The sequence below is a fragment of the Sarcophilus harrisii genome, chromosome 4, assembly GCF_902635505.1.
Source record: "Sarcophilus harrisii chromosome 4, mSarHar1.11, whole genome shotgun sequence".
In the NCBI taxonomy this organism is placed as follows: domain Eukaryota; kingdom Metazoa; phylum Chordata; class Mammalia; order Dasyuromorphia; family Dasyuridae; genus Sarcophilus; species Sarcophilus harrisii.
In genome coordinates, this window is record NC_045429.1 from 89,887,558 (window position 1) to 89,907,938 (window position 20,381).

The 20,381-nt window shown below is 36.6% G+C and overlaps 1 protein-coding gene across 1 annotated transcript in view; it reads left to right on the forward strand.

Annotated features, from left to right (window-relative positions):
• CRB1 (crumbs cell polarity complex component 1) overlaps positions 1-3,669 on the forward strand; it is a 263,746-nt gene extending 260,077 nt beyond the window's left edge. Inside the window, exon 12 of the mRNA XM_031937087.1 lies at positions 2,850-3,669. Within this exon, the coding sequence (XP_031792947.1) occupies positions 2,850-3,065 (216 nt within the window). The 3' untranslated portion in view covers positions 3,066-3,669. The remainder of the gene's footprint in view (positions 1-2,849) is intronic.
• The last annotated feature ends 16,712 nt before the right edge of the window (positions 3,670-20,381 follow it).

Below are 20,381 nucleotides of genomic sequence, written 5' to 3' on the forward strand. Positions count from 1 at the left end.
CCCATTGTTCCAAATGCTGTCCATCAGCACCAAATATTCTGACAGGCAGCTCTGGATGTCTAGGATAAAAATGATCTCATCCCTCCTTTCTATCCCTTCCCCCTTCCAGACAAACAAGTTCATGTTATGTTTTCCAAATTAGATGAACTGTTCCACAATCAATTAGTGAAAAAACAGTTGATCCTGATGGGACCAGACTGCAGAACCTTATGACATCTCCACATCACTTCTCTGAATGTGCCAAAGGGGCAAACTTCCCAGACTGAACCGGAACATCCTTCAGAGTGCTCATGGTCCAAAAAGATGGGCTTTGACCCTTGAAAACTCTAAAATGTACCAGAGAAGGGAGAATGGGTCAGGGAAAAGCATCTCTCTGAAACTGAAAGAAGGAAAATAAAAACAAACTCAATAGTCTCTCTCAGAATGAGCTCCATATGAGAAACTCTTGGGGGGGAAGCAAAAATGCACGACTCTCTCATAATGGGCAGGATGGAAATGAGCTATTTTCATGAATTTTGGCTCTCAGAACAATTGTTATTCCTCTTTGGTCAATATAGACCACTTTCCATCCAAGAATAAAAATTGCTAGAATGAATCAGTTTTTTGGGGGAAAAAAATCTAATAACCATCAGGTTTTACTGTGCAAAGCCAAAATGTAAGATGATTAGGTTAGATTATTAATATATAAAACATAAATTAAATAAGATGATGGAAGGAGGGATGCCCAGTATAGAAACTCAACAACTCTTCTGTAATTTGTACTTTAAGTCAGTTGCCCAGGACCTTAAGAGATTGTGCTACCCATGATTTCCCAGCTAGTATGTGTTAGAGGCAGGATTTGAACCCAGGTGTTTCTGCCTCCAAGGCAATGCCCACCATCCACACTTTTTAACCTGCTTCTGAAATAAATCGTATAAAAATCCCTGAAGGATTGTGATCAACTATTTCTCAATTTTTTTAATCAGTGCAAGCCATTTATAATTAATTTAGAACTTTATTCTCTTAAATATCTTGATTTAATATTCATATGTCAAAAGTGGATATTTTTCTACAAAGTTTCACCTTGATCTTTGGTTCAGATCTGCAATTCTGCCGGTATATGTGGTATGGGAAATCTCTCAACCTATGCAAATCTACAACTTGGAAAATTGCCTTTGTTCCTGAGAGGCTAAGGGAAAAGCTTAAGTGATGCAGCCAGTATTTCCCATAGATAGGACTCAAACCCCAATTTAGTTAAACTCTGGGGCTACTACTTTTTGTTGATAACTTATGTGTTGTTCATGGGCCTAATATTCTCTAAAAGAAAGTTCCTATAGAACAGGTGCCTCATTTGGAAGATTCTCTTCTGTAATTGTCTTTATAGGTTAATGGTAAGTGTCACATAGAAGGAGATAGCCAGGAAAATAATCCACTAGATTCCCATGAGAATTCTTAAAAGCTGAAATTTTGGGAGCAGCTAGGTGGCTCAGTGGATAGAGCATCAACCCTGAAGTCAGGAGCACCTGAGTCAAATCTGACCTCAGTAACTTAACACTTCCTGGCTGTGTGACCCTGGGCAAGTCACTTAATCCCAATTACCTCAGCAAAAAAAAAAAAAAAAAAAAAAAAAAAAAAAAAAAGCTGAGATTTTTGGAATTAATTCCAAATCAGCAGTATGAGTTTAAATTTCAAAAATAAGCAAATACTACAAATCTGGGCTTGTTTAATTGTTTTCTTAATTGTCTAGCTGTTAGTGAGAGAGAATAAAACTGAAACTGAAAAGCACAAATTTTTATTTCAGAGAACTGGTTGTTAAACATTTATTGCCTAAAAGGAATGTGTCTCTGTGTGTGTTTGTATGTGTACTTTTAATGGAATGTGTACTTTTAATGGAAAAAAAAAACTTTTTTTTTTTTTTTAACAAAGTGAAGGGGTAGGGAAGGGGTGGGAAGAATAATTGAAAAAGCAAAATGGGGACATGCATATTCTATAAATGCCAGAAAGAATTTGATTATAGCCTCTTACTGCCAACACAGAATATTTCTATTCAAAGAAATCCCAATCATATGTCACTCGCTTTGGGTTCTATACCATTAGAGTTCAAATGGCTTGAGAAGTGCTTGGCTGATTTCTTAGCTGTCAAGAGAGAAGAACTTGAAACAAATCATTCTGTCCACGCAATACCCTGTAACAAACTCTTCCCAACAGGGCCACCTATAGTTTTTGGTTTCTAAATATTTGGGTTCTGCCTTGAGCACATGTGCTTTTAGAACTATTTAATTGTCACTTCAAATTTCAATCAGTGATGACTGAGAAATCTGCCTGCAAGTTTAGGGTTTCCCTAATCAAAGATGCTTTTCCAGGATGCTCAACTGATTTTCTTCCAAAAGAGCATCCAGAAAATAAGATTCCCTCCAATTTCACTCCCAAGGTCAGAGAATTGAGGCCAGGCTATACGGGTAGAGTTGAGGTTTGGGAAAGATAGATTAAAAAGCATCTTTCCATATACTTGTGGTTAATATTCTCCATATAGAATCTACATTTAATGTCACAAATACAAATTGTCATTTGCTGAAATTGAAACAGCACTGAATTAATGAATCAGTCAGTTTCACAGCTAATTCTGACAATAGGACTGAACTCTTTACATTAGGAAATGAAATGTAAGAACATGTTCACTTTACTTGCATTTCCTAAGGGGGAAAGTTCAATTTCCTTTCAGATACTAAGTCTGTTGGCTAACCTATATATACACTCTCCTAGTACTGTTTCTTTGAAATTATTTTGGATGATTTTCTTTCTACAGTAGTTTGTTCACATAGATCTGATTTTACTTCTTAATGACATTGTGATTATTTCAATCCTTCCAGCTGACAGACAACTTGATCTCGGACATTTTCACTGCCATTGGCTCAATCACATTAGCTGTGTTACTGATCCTTTTTCTGGCAGTGGTGGCTTCCTTCATAGCTTCCAACAAACGGGCAAACCAGGGGACCTACAGCCCCAGCCGTCAAGAAAAAGAGGGGTCACGTGTAGAAATGTGGAATATGGTGCAGCCTCCGCCCATGGAAAGACTGATTTAGAAGGATCCAGTACTTCTCAAGGAAAACCCTCGACTAAATAAATTGTAAATAACATGTTTCCATTTGGAGCTCACATTTCCATTTGGAGATTGGGATTTGGGGGTGGGGTGGGATGGAAGTGGAAGGGATGTTCCAAGAGCTGTTCATCTCATAAACATCATGACCTATGAATTGTGGGACATTTTTCTTTGATCACCTTAAAGTCCTTAATGCATGAACTTGACACCTTTACTCATTATTCTGGGCTAGCCAATCATACAACTGTTTTTTCTGTGTTAGTAATTTCAGCCTGGATAATGTGCAGACATGTCTTAATTCAGTGGCTTCTGAAAGAAGCACCAGTGCCTGTCATTTAGATGTTTTGTGAACTGCAGACCCCTTGGGGCAGACTTCATTGTTGCAGAAAAAAACACAACCGAAGAAGTGAAATAAATATTTCTAATAAGCTGTCCCTAGTCATGTTATGGAAAGGTGTTAGGTGTGAACACTATGTTGTGTATGCTTCCATTCTTTAATGCCTTTTTCAACCATTGAGTCAAAGAAAGTCATGGGAATAACCATGGCAACAAATAAAGGTTAAACTGTCATTTTCTCTTTTAATGTTCTTTCTTTGTGTTATTAATGACAATAATAATAGCTAGCATTTACAGAGTGCTCTGTCTTGCAAGAAGCTTTACATGTCATCTCATTTGTTACTCACAACAGCCCTATGAAGTAGGTGCTGTTATTATCGTCTCTATTTTACAGATGATAGAACCAAGAGTGAGAAATGTTAAGTGACTTGTCTAAGCTCACCAGCATCCAAGGCAACATTTCAGGTCAGCTCTTTCTAATTCCAAGCCCAACACTATATCTCCTCTATCATGTAGGTGTCTAGCTGACTCAGAGTCCATGGGATATGAGTTGCTTCTTAGACATAAACTTATTCAGTGCTTGCATCAATCTTCTCCAATGAATTTTAAACCTGCATTGTGCTAATTATAAAATTATTGGCATATTAATGTTAAATTATTTCCCTAAGGGGAGAGAAGCAGAAGGTGGTAGTAGTTTGGAGGCTGATTGTACAGGGTCACAGTTAGTGGGGGAAGCCTGGGTATAAGACCCTTCAGCCCAGAGGGAACCTGCTAATAATGTCTGGTTCGGCTCCCCATCTCCCTAAGGGCTCTCAGCCTTCCTGAGAAGTCAGGGATCGGTGACAACCTGTGTTGAGATTGAAGCAGAATTATACCAGGTGGCAAACTACATACAATAGCAAGTTGTTTATGTGGTCCCACGTGCGCAGTATATACTGGGCACATGCCCAGTGTTTTTGTTACTTAAGGTATGAGGGTATAAAAAGGGGAAAGCCCTTCAAATAAATGGATTCCATTTATCCACCGTCCTCAGGAGTTCCGCCTCATCACTTCTCTACCAGGACTATATGTTTTAATCACCCCAACTTGAGGGCTCAAGAAAGCAGGATATTTTAATCACCCCGGCGTGGGGACTCAAGAAAGCAATGGTACATTTTGTCACCCCAACTTGGGGGCTCTAGAAAGCAGGACACAAGCTGACATTGGAATCAAGGTGGTCTGGCACTGGGCAAGCAATTTATCCTGTGGTACCCTAGGCAGCTCTCCAACAACCATAACCATAGCTACAATCACCAAAACCATTACAACTTAGCTAGTATTTATATAGCAAAATGCTTTAAAATATTACCTCATTTTATCCTCACAACAACCTTGAAAGATAAATGCTATTATTATCCCCATCTTACATATGAGGAAACTGATGCAGAGAGAGGTTAAGTGACTTGCTTAGAGTCATACAGCTTGCAAGTAACCAAGGCTGGATTTGACCTTGGGTCTTTTTGACTCCTGGTCTGGTCTTTCACCATACTGCCTAGCTGCCATGCCTTTTAGTTCCCTCTAGAGCCCTCTACTTCTGTTTTCTGTTGGGTAAAAGAAAAGGTTACAGGTCCTCAATTAAGAAAAAAAATTAATCTTGTAACCTGTTTATTTTATTTCATTTGACCAAACTTCTGATTCATCAGGGTACAGAACTTCCCTATACTAATGGAGATCTGTAATTCTTCTTCAATTTATAGCCTTAGAAAAGAATGAAGAAAGTACTTATTAATTAGGTGCTTTTATGTGCCATGCATTGTTCTAAGTACAGGGGATAAAAACATAAGCAAAAAGAAAACCAGTCCCTGCCTTCGAGGAGCTTACTTTCTAATGAGGGAACAGAATAGACAAAAGGGAGCTAACTGAATGAAGATGCTGAACAACCTCAAAAAGCATCTCTAAGATAAAATGATGCTTTTAAAAATCACAGCCCAGGGAAATTATGCCTCTATATCCTTTTGATTAGTTGAATATGCATTTTCCAAGACCAATGAAGATTTAAGATTGAATAAAACTACTGGAATGAGTCTGCAAAATATTAAGAAAAGTAAGCATTATATTTCCTCTTTGATCTAACTTCTCCATGGAATTTAATTAATCTTTCTTATACACCTGAAAGTTCCTAGCAGTTATGAGCACTATGATTATATCATTTCTTTAGTTAAAAATTTTTGGTTTCTCCATCATTGCTCATTAACAGAGCTATAACTAGGTTTAGCAATGAGAACTTTCTCCCTGTATACCAAAAATTCACAGGATACCAACAACAGGTTAAAAAAAACAAACAAACCTGGTTTAGTAAGAATAACCAAGCAAATGAGAAAAAGCTGGGTTAGCATAAATAATTAGCCACAATAGGAAGGTATCAGAATGCATGCTTCATCCCCTGGCAACACTCTTCTCCAATTTGCCTCTGTGATGGCAACTTCCCTAAAAACAAAGGGACTCGAAGTATTTATGGAGGAAAGTACCTCCATATCTCACATTTCCCTGCCCAGCCCCTGCCACAGTCTCATATACCAAAACATACTAATATTATCCCTCAACCTTCAACTGAAATACAAATGGAACAGATAAAAAATGAGACAAGTAACTAGCTCTCCTCCAGGGATTCAAAATTTATTTACAGGAAAACTTTCATGCTGCTTGTCCTGAGTTTATTTTGTTGGGCTTGCTCCAAGTGATGGAATGAGGATGCTGCCCGTGACATAAAGCATAAACGTACTTTGACAAGGAAACATCTCTAAACCCACCTGTCCTTTCCTAGGTCATGCTGCTATTTAAACACCTTCACATAGTCTTTATTCCTGCCAAACTGGACCCATATTTTTATTGTACTCTCTCAATGCTGTGCCTTTCTTGACACTATCCCTCATATCTGGAATAAATTCTCTATCTCCTAAACTTCATCTGTTGAAAGACAAAGAGAATAGAGAATAAGCATTTACATAGTGCCCATTATGTGCCAGGCACTTTGTAAGTAATTTGTTCAAATGAAATTAATTTGAACTTCAAAACAATCCTAGGAGGAACTGAGACAAACTGGGCAAAGGGACTTGGCCAGGATCACACAGTTAGGTGTCTAAGATCGGATTTTAACTCAGTCTTTCTGACTCCAGGCCCAGCATGACATTTACTGCACCAAACTGAAATTCCTTACTTGCTTCAAGGCATAACCCAGACATCACTTCCTACATGAAGGCTTCCCCCAATGGGAACAATGAATTAACCCTATTTATCTCCTCAACCAAATTTGGCTAGTTTTTTTCTTAAAAAATTAGGGGCAGCTAGTTGGTATTACTATACCATAGATAGAGCACCCACCCTGAAGTCAAGAGGACCTGAGTTTAAATTTGGCCTCAGACACTTAACACTTACTGGCTGTGTGACTCTGGACAAGTCAACCCCAATTGCCTCAGGGAAAAAAATTTTGGTACCATCTTTGAAACTTGATTGGTTCAGTAGCTAAAGCAGTGGTTCTCAAACTTTCGTTTTCAGTATCTTTATCCTATTAAAAATTATTGAGGATCTCTCCAAAGTGTTTTTGTTTATCTGGGTTATATTTATAGACATTTACCATATTGGAAACAAAAACTATTTTTGAATTTGTAGACCCTCTAAAAGGGTTTCAGAGATCCCCAGGATTTTCTAGACCATACTTTGAGAACCACTGGCCTAAAGGAACTTAAATGGTTGCCTGAATACAAAAATATAAAAAATGAAAAGTTCCAAGCCTTCTTTGATGATTGGTGGGGGGGAAATCTTAGGCAACAGCATGTTGCCAGGCAATTCAAACCATTACCACCTTCGTTACAATGCACCTTTCATGCTAGAAAGGCAACCCCCAAAGCTCTGGGAATAGTTATGTTTCCCACATTCCTGCTAAAGAATGATAGGATCTGTTTCCAGCCCAGACCCCTACAACTATCACTGAGGGAAGAAATCATTGTGGAGAAGGGATCTAGCTTGGCCACCATTCCTAGCAACATCTTGTTAGCCAGGTGCCATAAGATAAGCACGATAGTCCTGGGATCGCAGTACCACCCAGAACACCACTGCTGCCTTGAGCCCAACCCCTCTGCCCTTCCCATCACCGAGGGAAGCAACTCTAATGGAAAAAAGTCAACAATTTCCACCAAATGCCTAACGGATGCTACCTGCAAAGGTAGCCTACCCGGAGCAGCAAGCATCATAAGGGAGGCCCAGGAAGTCACTTTTACCAGGTAAGGCAAATGACCATCACCTTTACAGTCACCTTCCCTCATACCCCAATAGAGAGAGTCCGGGACTCCGAACCCAAAAGCCTTTGAAATAGCAAGGCTTCCAGTCACTGCCTAAAGCCTTTAGTTTGAGATTCAACCCTTGTGACCGTAGAGTCTGGCAACTGTTCCACCAGGTATTATAGCCACACCTGATATAGTCCCAGAAAGTAAAATTCTTGGCACCAAAGTCTTGTGGCATTTTCAACTGATCCAACATCAGAGACTGATAATTATTTTTATCAGTGGAAGGAGGCACTGACATTTACTTTGCCACTGCACCCTAAGGACCAAAGGACCTTTTTGTCAGACTCACAGCTAAAACCTCCTTGCCTTCCCACTTAGAATGTGAGCTATCTTACTTTTTATTTCCATCTTCAGCAGTTAGCACAGTGATTTGCACATAATTGATTAATAAAGACTATTTTTGTTTCTACCATTCAACAATTGGATACTCTTTCTCTCCAGTCTTACCTCAGATATAAATCTCTCTATCCACACGTTTCTTATAAAAGTTACCTGTCCTTTTGCTTTACCCTTATCTTACTTTCCCTTGTATGTGGTAGGTGTGGGAGTGGGGATGGGAGCCTATGTTATATTTATATCTGTAAAGGTTCATTGAATTGAATTACAGTTGGTGATTCCAGTTGAATGACTGACATGATATAGAAAGGCTGAGTAGCACATCTTGATCATGTATAAATTAGGATATGGATTCCCCCACTCCAAACTCCTGACCAAGCTTTGCTAAGTGACAAAACTAGAAACAAGCAGACAATGACTTCTTCGAATTGCAATGATTATGAGGTACTTAAAGTAGCCTATTTCCTCATCCATCCATCATTCACTCGTCTCAGAGGAGTGAATGGCAATGGAAATCAATTAAGCCTAGACAGCTCTGCAGAGAGCACTAACAACGCAGAAGAGCTCCTGGAAGCTGTCTGCAGACTCCAGAAGAGAGAAATGGAGACAGACATCCCACTTGCTGACATGTGTTGCAACACAGCAAAAAGCAGGATTTGTAAAAAAGACACATCTGGTACACATTTGCCAGGAGCAATATGAGGTCTAGCTCCAAAAAGGCCTATGTAGATCTTACGTCTGCTGTAGTCACAGCCTAATGACCATAAGTGAAATCACCTGTCAAATTTGCCCCAAATCTCAACTCCCGAATATGCCCTATGTAGCTGGCCCTCTTAACTACCAGAAGGGATAAAAAGAAAATTCCTATTCTGTGTAACACAGGCAAACCAATGGTATATGTTAGCATTTGTTTAAACCTTGAAACTACAGAGTAAGTAACATTTCTTTGAGCCCCAGCCCCAAAACTTATTTATCCTGTGGTCTTGGCAAGTCACTTACCTTTAAGTCTCAAGTTTCCACAACCATAAAATAGTTACCCAAATTTGTGAGGGCAAAAATTAGAGTGTTAAAATATGCAAAATGCTTTGTGGCTATATAAATGTAAAGTTTCATGATGTTCACCTCTCCTTTTCAGGCTTTCTCAAAGCCTGCCAAGATTTCAGCCCAGAGAATTTTAGGAAGTATTTCAAACTGCAAGAACCATCTAAATTATAGGCACCTCTTACTAATGGAATTATCAAACAATAGCAATGTCCCAGTACTCTTAATTATAGCCAAACAAAGCAAATAATAAAAAAAAGATCATAGAGGAACTCCAACTCCAATCATAGGAAGTTCCTTAGAAATCATTTAGATCAACTCCTCTTTACACAAGAGAAAACATAGAAAGTAAGTGTTTTTCCTCAAGTCATATAAGCAATAAACAACAGAATTAGAATTTAAAAATCTAGTTTGCTGTTTCCAGTTCTAGCATTCTTTAGCCATGGAGAGAAGATGCAAAAGGTAGGAATAAAGAACACACACATGATGGGAAGAGCACAATTGTGGTGAGGCTCTTGTGGGCAGAACTGTGATGGAACTCAAAGGAGAGACAAAATAGGAATAGTTAAGCTCTTTCCCCCAACCCTTCTCCAAGAAAGATATTAATTTCTGCCAGGAGGAGGAGCAAGAAATTGATTCGAGATGTCCTCTGCTTTCCTCACAGAGAAGGGATATTAGGCTAGAATTACATTGAGTTGCGATTTAGTTATTGGATATCATCAGGTTCAAGTTAACTTCTGATTACTTTATATGGGGTGAAAGGAAATAGAGAGCCAAGTTCTATATCCAAGGCTTTACCTCTTTCCCAACAAATACCATTCTACAATGAACACACATAGCAAATAGCAAAGAAACCCATTTGTCCAAATCATAGCAAAACAGAAATCAAAGAAGGTAAACTTACGAGAATATATACCAGATAATACACAGAGAAAGAGCTTTCCCATTAGGAGCCAAATAAGTTAGCTTAGCCAAGAGATAGTACCCGATCTCACCCCAAGGAACACTTCCCACAGTTTCTAGAGTAGCAAACTGGGAATGAGGACATGGTGGAAATTGCCAGCTTCATTCATGTTATCTCAGTCTTTTCCTTCAGCAACTCGAAGTAAAATTACCCTCTTCCATTTTCCTTTTTGAAGCTGGAAGCCAGAAGCCTCCAAAAGTTAAAAAAAGACTGATGACATCTGGAGCTTTCCTACTCTCACTAACTCTGCCCTGTTCTTCACCTAGGTTAAGGGCATGCATTTCCACCAATAAGAAGAAAGTCCTATATCAATGGGCAGGGGTTACATTTTCTACACCAGAAATGTCAATCAGGTGACCCTGATACCTGAGAGAAGGAAACAGATTAAAATGTAATTAGGAAACAATTAATTAAAATACAATAGAACATGTCAATAAGTGATTTTCTAAATCAATATGTTGCCTGAAAAGATCCTTATGTATACTTTTGTGCCCGACTCAAACATTTCTATTTGTGCCCCACTGGATTACACCATGCTGCTGTCTGAACCTCTGACTTTCAAATTAATTTAGTTTTCCAAAGATGGTGTTTTTTCATTGTCACTCATAGGATTCCTCCTTACAAAAAGCAATGCTTGATATCAGGTTTCCTTTCTCTGGCCATCAATCAGAAACAGCTACAAGCTGCAAGTTTGACTTAAGTTTAAAGCTCTTTGATTAGAATCAACTATCTGCCCTTTACCTAGTTTAACCTTCCTTCCTTAATAGGATTATACAAAATAAAATATTTTCCATGAGTTCAGAAGTGCATATGACCTTTCAAATTTCAATCTTCCACCAGAAGTGCCATTTTAACTGGTGTGAATTGTAATGAATAGTGATGACAAAAATGCATGTTTCCAATTTAAATCTACTCCCTGAGGATCTGGCACCTGTGCTGAACTACAATTGCTCGCAGAAACAGGGGTGCACTATCTATTGAAAAGATTTGAATCAATTAATCCATCAATCAACCAATCAGCATTTATTAAGTGTGTACCATGCACCAGGCACTGTGCTAACCCTGAGGATTATGAAGATAAAAATGAAACTGAACTTGTTTAAGGAATAACTTCATGAATCAGACACTGAGTCAACTATGAAGTTGGCTAATTCTTTGTTTGGGATGGGGTGGGGGAACAATTCCATTTCATTCAGTTAAATCTGTGACTGGTAGTTAACACACACAGCTTACAAGATGGTGCTCCCAAGATCAATGACTGATTTCAGGCAGAACAGAAGCAAAGCGAAAGTCCCAGTGAAAGCAAATTATAATTCATTAAAAAGTATAAAATTTGCACATTACAGCACATCTAAATTAGATTATATATATAAATTCGATTCATATCTTAAAACATCAGTCAAAATATGTTGTCTCAAATATAAGTTATAAAATCACAGAATTTCAGTTGGAAGGTAGGGGCCATTTAGTCTAATACACAGCGGGAGAAAATAAATTCCTTCTACAATGTGCTTTTGTCATCACCTAGACTTTTCTTGAAGAACTCCTTTCCCCCAGTAAAGAGGACTAGACCACTACCTCCTGATGTAATTCATTTGACTTTTGGAAAACTCACATTGATAAGTTGTTTTCCTTAACTTTGAATCAATTAGCTACAAAGGTAACTTCCATTCATTTATTCCTGGTTCAGCCTTTTGTAAACAAGCAAGATAAATTTAATTCCTTTTTCACCTGATGGTTCTTCAAATACTAAGCACCTCTCTAGTCTTCCTTACATGAACAATAATAACAGCAATAATAACAATAATTAGCATTTTTATAGTTGGTAGCAGTTTTACAATTTGTCAAGTGTTTTACAAATATTATCTCATTTTATTTTTGAAAACAGCTTCATAGAACATGGATGCTGTTATTAATTTAATTTTACAGGTGTGAAAACTGAGACAGAAAAAAGATTAAGTAAATTCCCCAGGACCTAATAATAAATATATAATAGTGATTTGAACCCATTTTCTTGACTTCAGATCTAATTCGCTATCTAATTCAACATCTAGCTGCCTCTAAACTTGAGTATCTTCACCATGTAGATATTATCTAACTTATCAAAAACCTTCCTAAATTGTCATAACCAGAAGTGAACCTAATACTCCAGTTGTGCTTTGATTATAACAGAAGAATAGGACTATCAACATATTTCTGGAATCTATGCCCATAAATAGTTTAAGAGTATATTAGCTTTTTTTTTTTTATTACCATGTTCCCTCATGTATTAATTTCCAGCTTTTGGTCTGTTAAAATCACTACATATTCCCTCCCCCCCCCCCAACACACACAAGAAAAGACCTACTTATTATACAGCCACAGCTATTCTATCCTCCTACATTAGTACAGGATATATTCCTGGCAAACACAGAGAGTAGAAATGGAGGCATTTATATTCTTTGGCTCAAAGATCACTGCAGCCATGCAATTGCAGCTATGAAATTAAAAGACCCTCCTTGGAAGGAAAGCTATGGCAAATCTAGATAGCATTCTGATACACTTTGCTGACAAAGGTTCATCTATTTCAAAACTATAGTTTTTCTATTTCTTAATGATTGGTTGTTTTCTTTTATTCTTGAAAAGGACCAAAATGACATCACTATATTAAAGTCAAGTTACAGTATGTCCGACTGTGGCTGATTCCAATATAAGCTCAGAACGCTCTGCCACATGTCAGACACAAATAGTCCCTATGAACATTTGGAGTGGATTCTCTAACTTTGCTCATCTCACATTTCTTTTGGGCTAATTTAATGCAGCTTTGCTCATAGGGACAGCACCTTCTCTGATGAGGGCACGCCATACTAGATGGTTCTGTACCAGTGTCTCTAAAGAAAGACCTTGAGAGCCTTGTATGGCTTCTTCTGACTACCATGTGAGTGCCAGATTTCTCCATAAAAATAGTCTTTTATAGCAAGGGTACATTTAGCATTCAAATACTTTGGCCAATAGAGTTGTGCTCTCTGCAGTATAGTTTGAATGCTTGACAGTTTAGTTTGAGAAAGAACTTTAATGTCTGATATCTTATCCTGCCAGGTGATCTCCAGAATCTTCCTAAGACAATTCAAATGGAAGAGATTCAATTTCCTGTCATGGTGTGAGTATACTGTCCACTTTTCCTGGGCATACAACAATGAGGTTAGCACTATGGATGGCTCTGTAGATCTTGAGTTTGGTTAGTTAGTCTAATATCTCTTCTCTCCCACACTTTCCTTCAGAGCCTCCCCAACACTGACTTAGCTTTGGCAATGTGTTTATAAAGCTCATCATCAATATGTACATCCCTGGAAAGCATACTGCTAAGGTGAGTGAACTTATCCATAGCATTCAAAATGTCTCCATTTGCTGCAAGTTATGTTTTCACATATGGATGGTGTGATGCTGGCTGATGGAACATCTGTATTTCTTGGTGGTATTAGGCCAAAATTAGCACAAGCAGTAGAGAATTAATTCATACTTTGTTGCATTTCAGTTTCAAAGGCTGCACTGAGTGCACAGTCATTGGCCACTAACACTCCTTCCACTTTGGTTTTGGCTTATAGTCCTTTGAAGTTGAAGCATTTGTTATCAATGATAACTGATCTCATTGAAAATATTTAACAACATGGCTGAAAACATCATGCTAAAAAGTATGGGGCCAAGCATACAGTTTTGTTCCATTGGTGACTAGGAAAGCATGAGAGAATCATCTGTTATTCAATTTTTCCAGTAGCAATGAATGGCTGTGAAAGTTGGATTATATGGAAAGCAGAGCACTGCAAAAAGTACACTTTTTAATTATGGTGCTGGAGAAAATATTTGAGAATCTCTTTGACAGCAAGGAGATCAAATTAATCAATATTTAAAGAAATTAATTCAAGTTATTCACTGAAACGTCAATTTAGATACTTTGGCCACATAACGAGAAATCAGGATTCATTGGAAAAAACCTTCATGTTGGGAAAGAGTAGAATGCAAATGGGAAAGGGAATTGCGGAGAATGGTAGTATCATGGAAACAATGAATATGAATTTGGATAGGCTTTAAAAGATAGTGAAGGATAAAAGTTCCTGGCGTACTATAATCCATAGGATCATGAAGAATCAGCCACAACTGAATAACTGAATATCCCATTTATAATTACAAAGTTGACTTGTTGAACACAACTGTACGCTTTTTCGAAGTATTTGATTTGACCCAATATCAAAAATTTTGTGAATCTAAATTCAGTCATCCAATGTGTTAATTATTCTGATAAGCTTGGTATCTTTTTCAAATTTTAAAAATATGCAATCCCATCCTTTAGCCAATTATTGATAAAAATTGTTATGCAGCACAATGTCAAGCTTAGAATTCTGGGGATCATTTAAACTTCACAAAGCTTTAAAAACTTTGGCTTTTGAGTATATCCTCTTCCCTTATGGTATTATAAAGATATTACACTTAGTTGAAGTTATTAATGTTTGCGCAAATGGAATCAATTATTCCTGATAGGAGGAAAAGTAAGAAATTGAGGCAGAGGCTGAACATTCTGTTCTCCTGAGAAAGAAGGGGTACCAGGCTAGATTATATCTTTCTGCTACTTCAAAAACTGTTAATGTAGGGGAAATCAATTGTAAGTTCATGGTACATTCCTAATCAAAATTTCTTAATAGGAAAGGAGTGCCCCAAGCATTATACTTAAGGCTTGACTTTCCTTCCCACCAGAAGTTGGTTCCACCATAAATACATAGAACAAATGGCTAGTAAACCCATTTATCCAATTCAATGGCAAAATAGAAATCAGAGAAAGTATACAGAGAAAAATATATACCACACTATGTACAGTGAAGGAATTCTCTAAAAGCACCAGATCTCATCAAAGGAGAAATTCCCCAAAGCCATCAATGTGGCAAGTTGTGGACAAGGGTATATCAAAGTGCCAACTCCTCCACAAATCCTCTTCTTCCTGGAGTCTTTCTCATCCCTTCATGTACCTGAAAAGAGGTTGAAATGGAATGGTGTATTTTTTTCTTGGAGCTGGATGGCAGAAGACCATATCTTTTCTTTCTAGCTTTCACCAATTCTGCCTTCACATAGATCTAGAGCATTGGTCCCCATATGTGAGAAGAATCCCATGTCAATGACTCTGGTTTGCTTTATATGTATTTTTAAAAATTCTATGGCTAAAAAAAAGCATGCTTCCACTTATTATAACCATTCTTTAGGGCAGCAAACCCTAAGTAGAGGTGCCTGCCATTTTTGACACTACCACTGTCACCACCATCAACTACCACTAACTGATACTTACAGGAAGGTAAGACCAAAAGTTTTAAGAACAGCAGCATACAGCCTCCTTACTCCCACCCCCACTCCCCAGTAGCTCCTCCTACTATCCACACTCACAATTATCATCCAGGGAAGCAATCCTTATGGAGCTAAAATTTTACAATGGATGTAGTAGGGTGAGGGAGGAAGGAAGGAAGCAAACATTTATTAAATTCTACTAAGTGCCAGGCACTGTGCTAAGCTCTTTATAAATATTATCTCATTTGATCTTCATAGCAATGCTGGGAGGTAGGTTCCATCATTATCTCTACTTTACAACTGAAGAAACTGACCCAGACTGAGGTTAAGGGATTTGCCCCACAGTTATATAGCTAATGAATTTCTGAGGCTGAATTTGAACTCAGATCTTCCTTACTCCAGGACTAGTGCTCTATTACCACCTAGGACCACCTGGATGTATCCTGAATTGCTCCTTCAGTTGCCATAGCCCCTAGATCTTCAAGAAAGTTCTCATTGACAAAGTACTTGGCACTTTCAAATTATATAATATCAATGTTATATAGTTTTGTCATTGTAAACTTTATCAATGTAAATTACACTAAAGGATATACATGGCTATCTTCCTTGTCACAGTATCCTAAGCAGGTCTTTCGTTGTCTTCCCATTGATCATCTCTCACTAGAATATAAGCTGCCTAAGGAAAGGGAATGTAATTTTTTATTTGTATAAACATCTTGTTAATTTGTTTTAATTCATTTCTGCCAAAATATGCTTTGCTTTGATGTTCTGAAACAGAGCTACAACAAGAAACTTTGTCTCTGCTGTGACCATAACAAAAGAGAGTTTAGGATCAAGGACAGAAAGAATATTCAGTTGGGGAGAAATGGGGATAAGATTCTGCTCCACACAGAAAAAAAAAAGAGAAAGGGAGGAGAGTGGATACCAGGCTAAGATAGAGATGGGAAGGGAATAGCTCACATTATCTGATAAGTTATTTTAACTAACTAGTCTTACTAAGCAGGTATTGAACTTCAACAATTCTATATTGCTGGGGCTGTAAAATGACACATTGGACAGAGCACCAGTCCTGAAGTCAAGAAGATCTGAGTTCAAATTTGACCTCAGACATTTGACACTTATTAGCTGGGTGACCCTGGCAATTTGCTTAACTTTGATGCCTCACCTTCTCCTCCCCCTGAAAAAGTTTAATGAATTTGGATCAATGATATGAAATGAAATAATAGTTATTGTTCATCATCTCTACTTTGATAATAACCAAATGCCCAGAGAAAATAAATCTCATTAATTTGGACTTTATTACATTTCAATAAAAATATCACCATTTTAGAACTTCGTGTTTTTCAAAGAACTTTCATATACCTTATTTCATTTGATACCTAAGATAAAGCTTGGGTCTGGATTCTATCTTCATTTGACAAATTAAGAAATGGGTTAAGTGAAATGTCTAAATATATATATATATATATATATATATATATATATATATATGTATATATATATGTATGTATGTATGTATGTTTGCATAAGCAGCAGAGTCAGGACTAGATATCAGTTCTCCTGATTTCACTACATAAGAATTTTTTTGGGGGGAGAATGGCTGTAGTGATAAAAACATGTTGTTGGGCCAATTCTATCTGATCTTGGTAAAAAAAACAAACAAACAAAAAAAACAAGAAAGAGATAATAACAATATCCCATTCAAAGTCCAAACTATATTCCATGCCTTACAGAGAAATAGGGATGAGAGAGGAACAAATTTCAAAGTATGGAAATAGGAAAATGCTAACAGAACTATATATAAAGATTGCTGGCAAATTGAGTGTTTTTTTTTTAAATCACTAATTTGTCAGTGTGATGAAACTACTTCTATGAATTTAAAAAAAGAGATAAGGTGACAGGGTTATAAGATGGCTCTATTCAGAACTATTGTGATGCTCAGATTCACAGAGTACAGTGGAGCAATGGCTTTTCATTGTATACTGATACCACAAGAAGGCAAGTTACATCAGAACCAATGAGAACCAATCAGAATAATCAGACCAAGTCAGAACTAATAACCAACGTTCTGCTTTAATGCAAATGGCAGTCACTACATTCAAATGGATTAAACTCATTAATATTTTAATTATGCATCAGTATTATTTCAAAATAAATTTGGAAAATTTCACTAGATACAGAGGTTTTAATTTTATTTTTTTATTATTGATACACTTGACACCATGCCAGAGAGCAACATATTGCTGAGTAGAGGGCAATGTAAGGAAAGAACTGTATCCCTGAGCCTAGAATGGAAATGGGATGAAATTGAGAAGATCTGAAGAGAAGAAAGATTAAAACTCTGCTGTCACTTAAAATCTTTACATAAAAGCGCTTTTTGCTTAATGAAGCATGTCAAAAAATTTAATTCCAGTGTCTCAATTTTTAGAAGAGATGTGCACAAATAGATCACCATGTCCAAAAAAGCTCTCCATTTTATGACATGAATTCAACTAACAGACCAATTTTACTAAAAAGAGAGTAATTTTTAAAAGTTGGTATATGCTGTATATACATGAATTCTCTCCACAATACTCAATAAAAGTTGTAAAATCAATTCATGAATTATACTTAGTAGTACCTGCAGCAACTGTTGCCAGGGAACAAAAAAAAATAGGAGAAAAGGCAGAACTATCAGTGTCAAACAGTGTTAATCTGGGTGAAAGTGAATTGAAAGAACTATAAAAGATCTATGAAAAGACATTGGAAGATTGAAATATCTAGAAATATATATAGAAGTGCAATAAAATGTTAGAAAAAAAAAGGATCCCAATACCACTCAATTAAAGGCAACAAAAAGTAAACATATAGAAGAAAAATTCATCTCCAAAAAAAGACTATCAGAAATTTTACATATTCTTAACTGATAAATCGAAAGCAAAATACTAAGGTAATAAAAAGAGTCAAAGCAATGCAAAAAATTTAATAATTCAACAATTTAAAATTTTATTAAAGAAACCTAAGAAATAAAAAAATAAAGGAGAAAATGAACACATGGAAGATATGAAAAATGTCTAGTCCTCCGTAGGAGGGATTCTTAAACTTTTTCTACACATAACCCCTTTTTGCCTGAGAAATCTTTATGCAACCCTGGATATATAGCTATATAAAATAGGTATACAAATCATAAGAGTAAATCATAAAAATTTATTTTAAACCAATTCTTTGGCCTACATATAATTTTACCATTTATTAAAGACAAAATTAGTATATAAATTTATGCTGAGATGGAATGTTTGTTTATTTTTACATGAAGAACTTAATCTTGGTAGAATACTTGATACCTTTTACTGTTGCCAAATTTTTCACAAACCCCACATAGTTACATGACCCCACGTAGGGTTGTGGCCCCAGTTTATTTTTATTTTTTTTTATAACTTTTTATTGACAGAACCCATGCCAGGGTAATTTTTAACAACATTATCCCTTGCACTCACTTCTGTTCCGATTTTTCCCTCCCACCCTCCACCCCCTCCCCTAGATGGCAAGCAGTCCCTATATGTTGAATATGTCACAGTATATCCTAGATACAATGTATGTGTGCAGAACCAAACAGTTCTCTTGTTGCACAGGGAGAATTGGATTCAGAAGGTAAAAAATAACCCGGGAAGAAAAACAAAAATGCAAACAGTTTACATTCATTTCCCAGTGTTCTTTCTTTGGGTGTAGCTGCTTCTGTCTCATTGATCAATTGAAACTGAATTAAGTCTCAGTGTCAAAGAAATCCACTTCCATCAGATTACATCTTCTTAACAGTATCGTTGTTGACATATATAATGATCTCCTGGTTCTGCTCATTTCACGTAGCATCAATTCATGTAAGTCTTTCCAAGCCTCTCTGTATTCATCCTGCTGGTCATTTCTTACAGAACAATAATATTCCATAACATTCATATACCACAATTTACCTAACCATTCTCCAATTGATGGGCATCCATTCATTTTCCAGTTTCTAGCCACTACAAACAGGGCTGCCACAAACATTTTGTGGCCCCAGTTTAAAAAGTTTTGTTCTTTATGATCACAAGAAGTTCAACACAACAAAAACACAAGTTAGATCAAACAAGAAATAGAAAGCTGATACACAATCAATATCACAAATGAAAAAAGTTTTTTCAATTGATAGGACTAAAATGATCTTTGCTTCAAGACTAGAAATTGATGATACTGGATAAGAACCAAGACTTGGCTCAAAAACTTCCCGTGACACAAAGTGCAGGACTTGACCAGCTTTTCCTCAGACACAAGATTGATTCTATCTTTGTTGATAGACAAGGCATCACATTTATTTTCAAAGGATGGTCCCTCCAAAAATACACCAATTATTTGGTCATATACTTTAAAGAAAATATTCAAAGTCTATATCACATAAAAATCGAAATCTACAAACAGAATATAGGTTAAGGAAGAAAAAGAGGTTGTAACAAAAAGGTTCCAGGGATATAAAGAATAACTTCTTACCCCTTCTGTAATTATTTTGAATAACTCCCTAAAATCACTGTATCTATTTATTACTGAAAAACTTTTTGAAGAATTTACATGGTTTGTTTTTGTTCTATAAATGCACAAATCAGATCCAAGTATAAATGAGCATTTTCAAATGTCTGATGTCTCTATGGAAAACTTTTCTTGGTTCAAATGATATAACCAACTCAGTAATGTCGAAAGCAATTCATGTAAAACATGAAATTTTGGGGGGAAAACATTTAAGCACATTATGATTTTTCCTAATATTAAATCCATTATCACTTCTCCTAAATTTAATTAAATATTGCCTCCAAATTTTAAAAAAAGTTGAACCAAAAAATCTTATTAATAACTTGATCTATGTGAATGATAAGCTATAGAGCTTCATTGAAAAATATATTAGATAGCTTCTTTGTTATGTGGAATCTTTATCCAGTGATATAAAATTATATTTGTACTTCATAGGTGTTGTTTTTTTAATGCATAC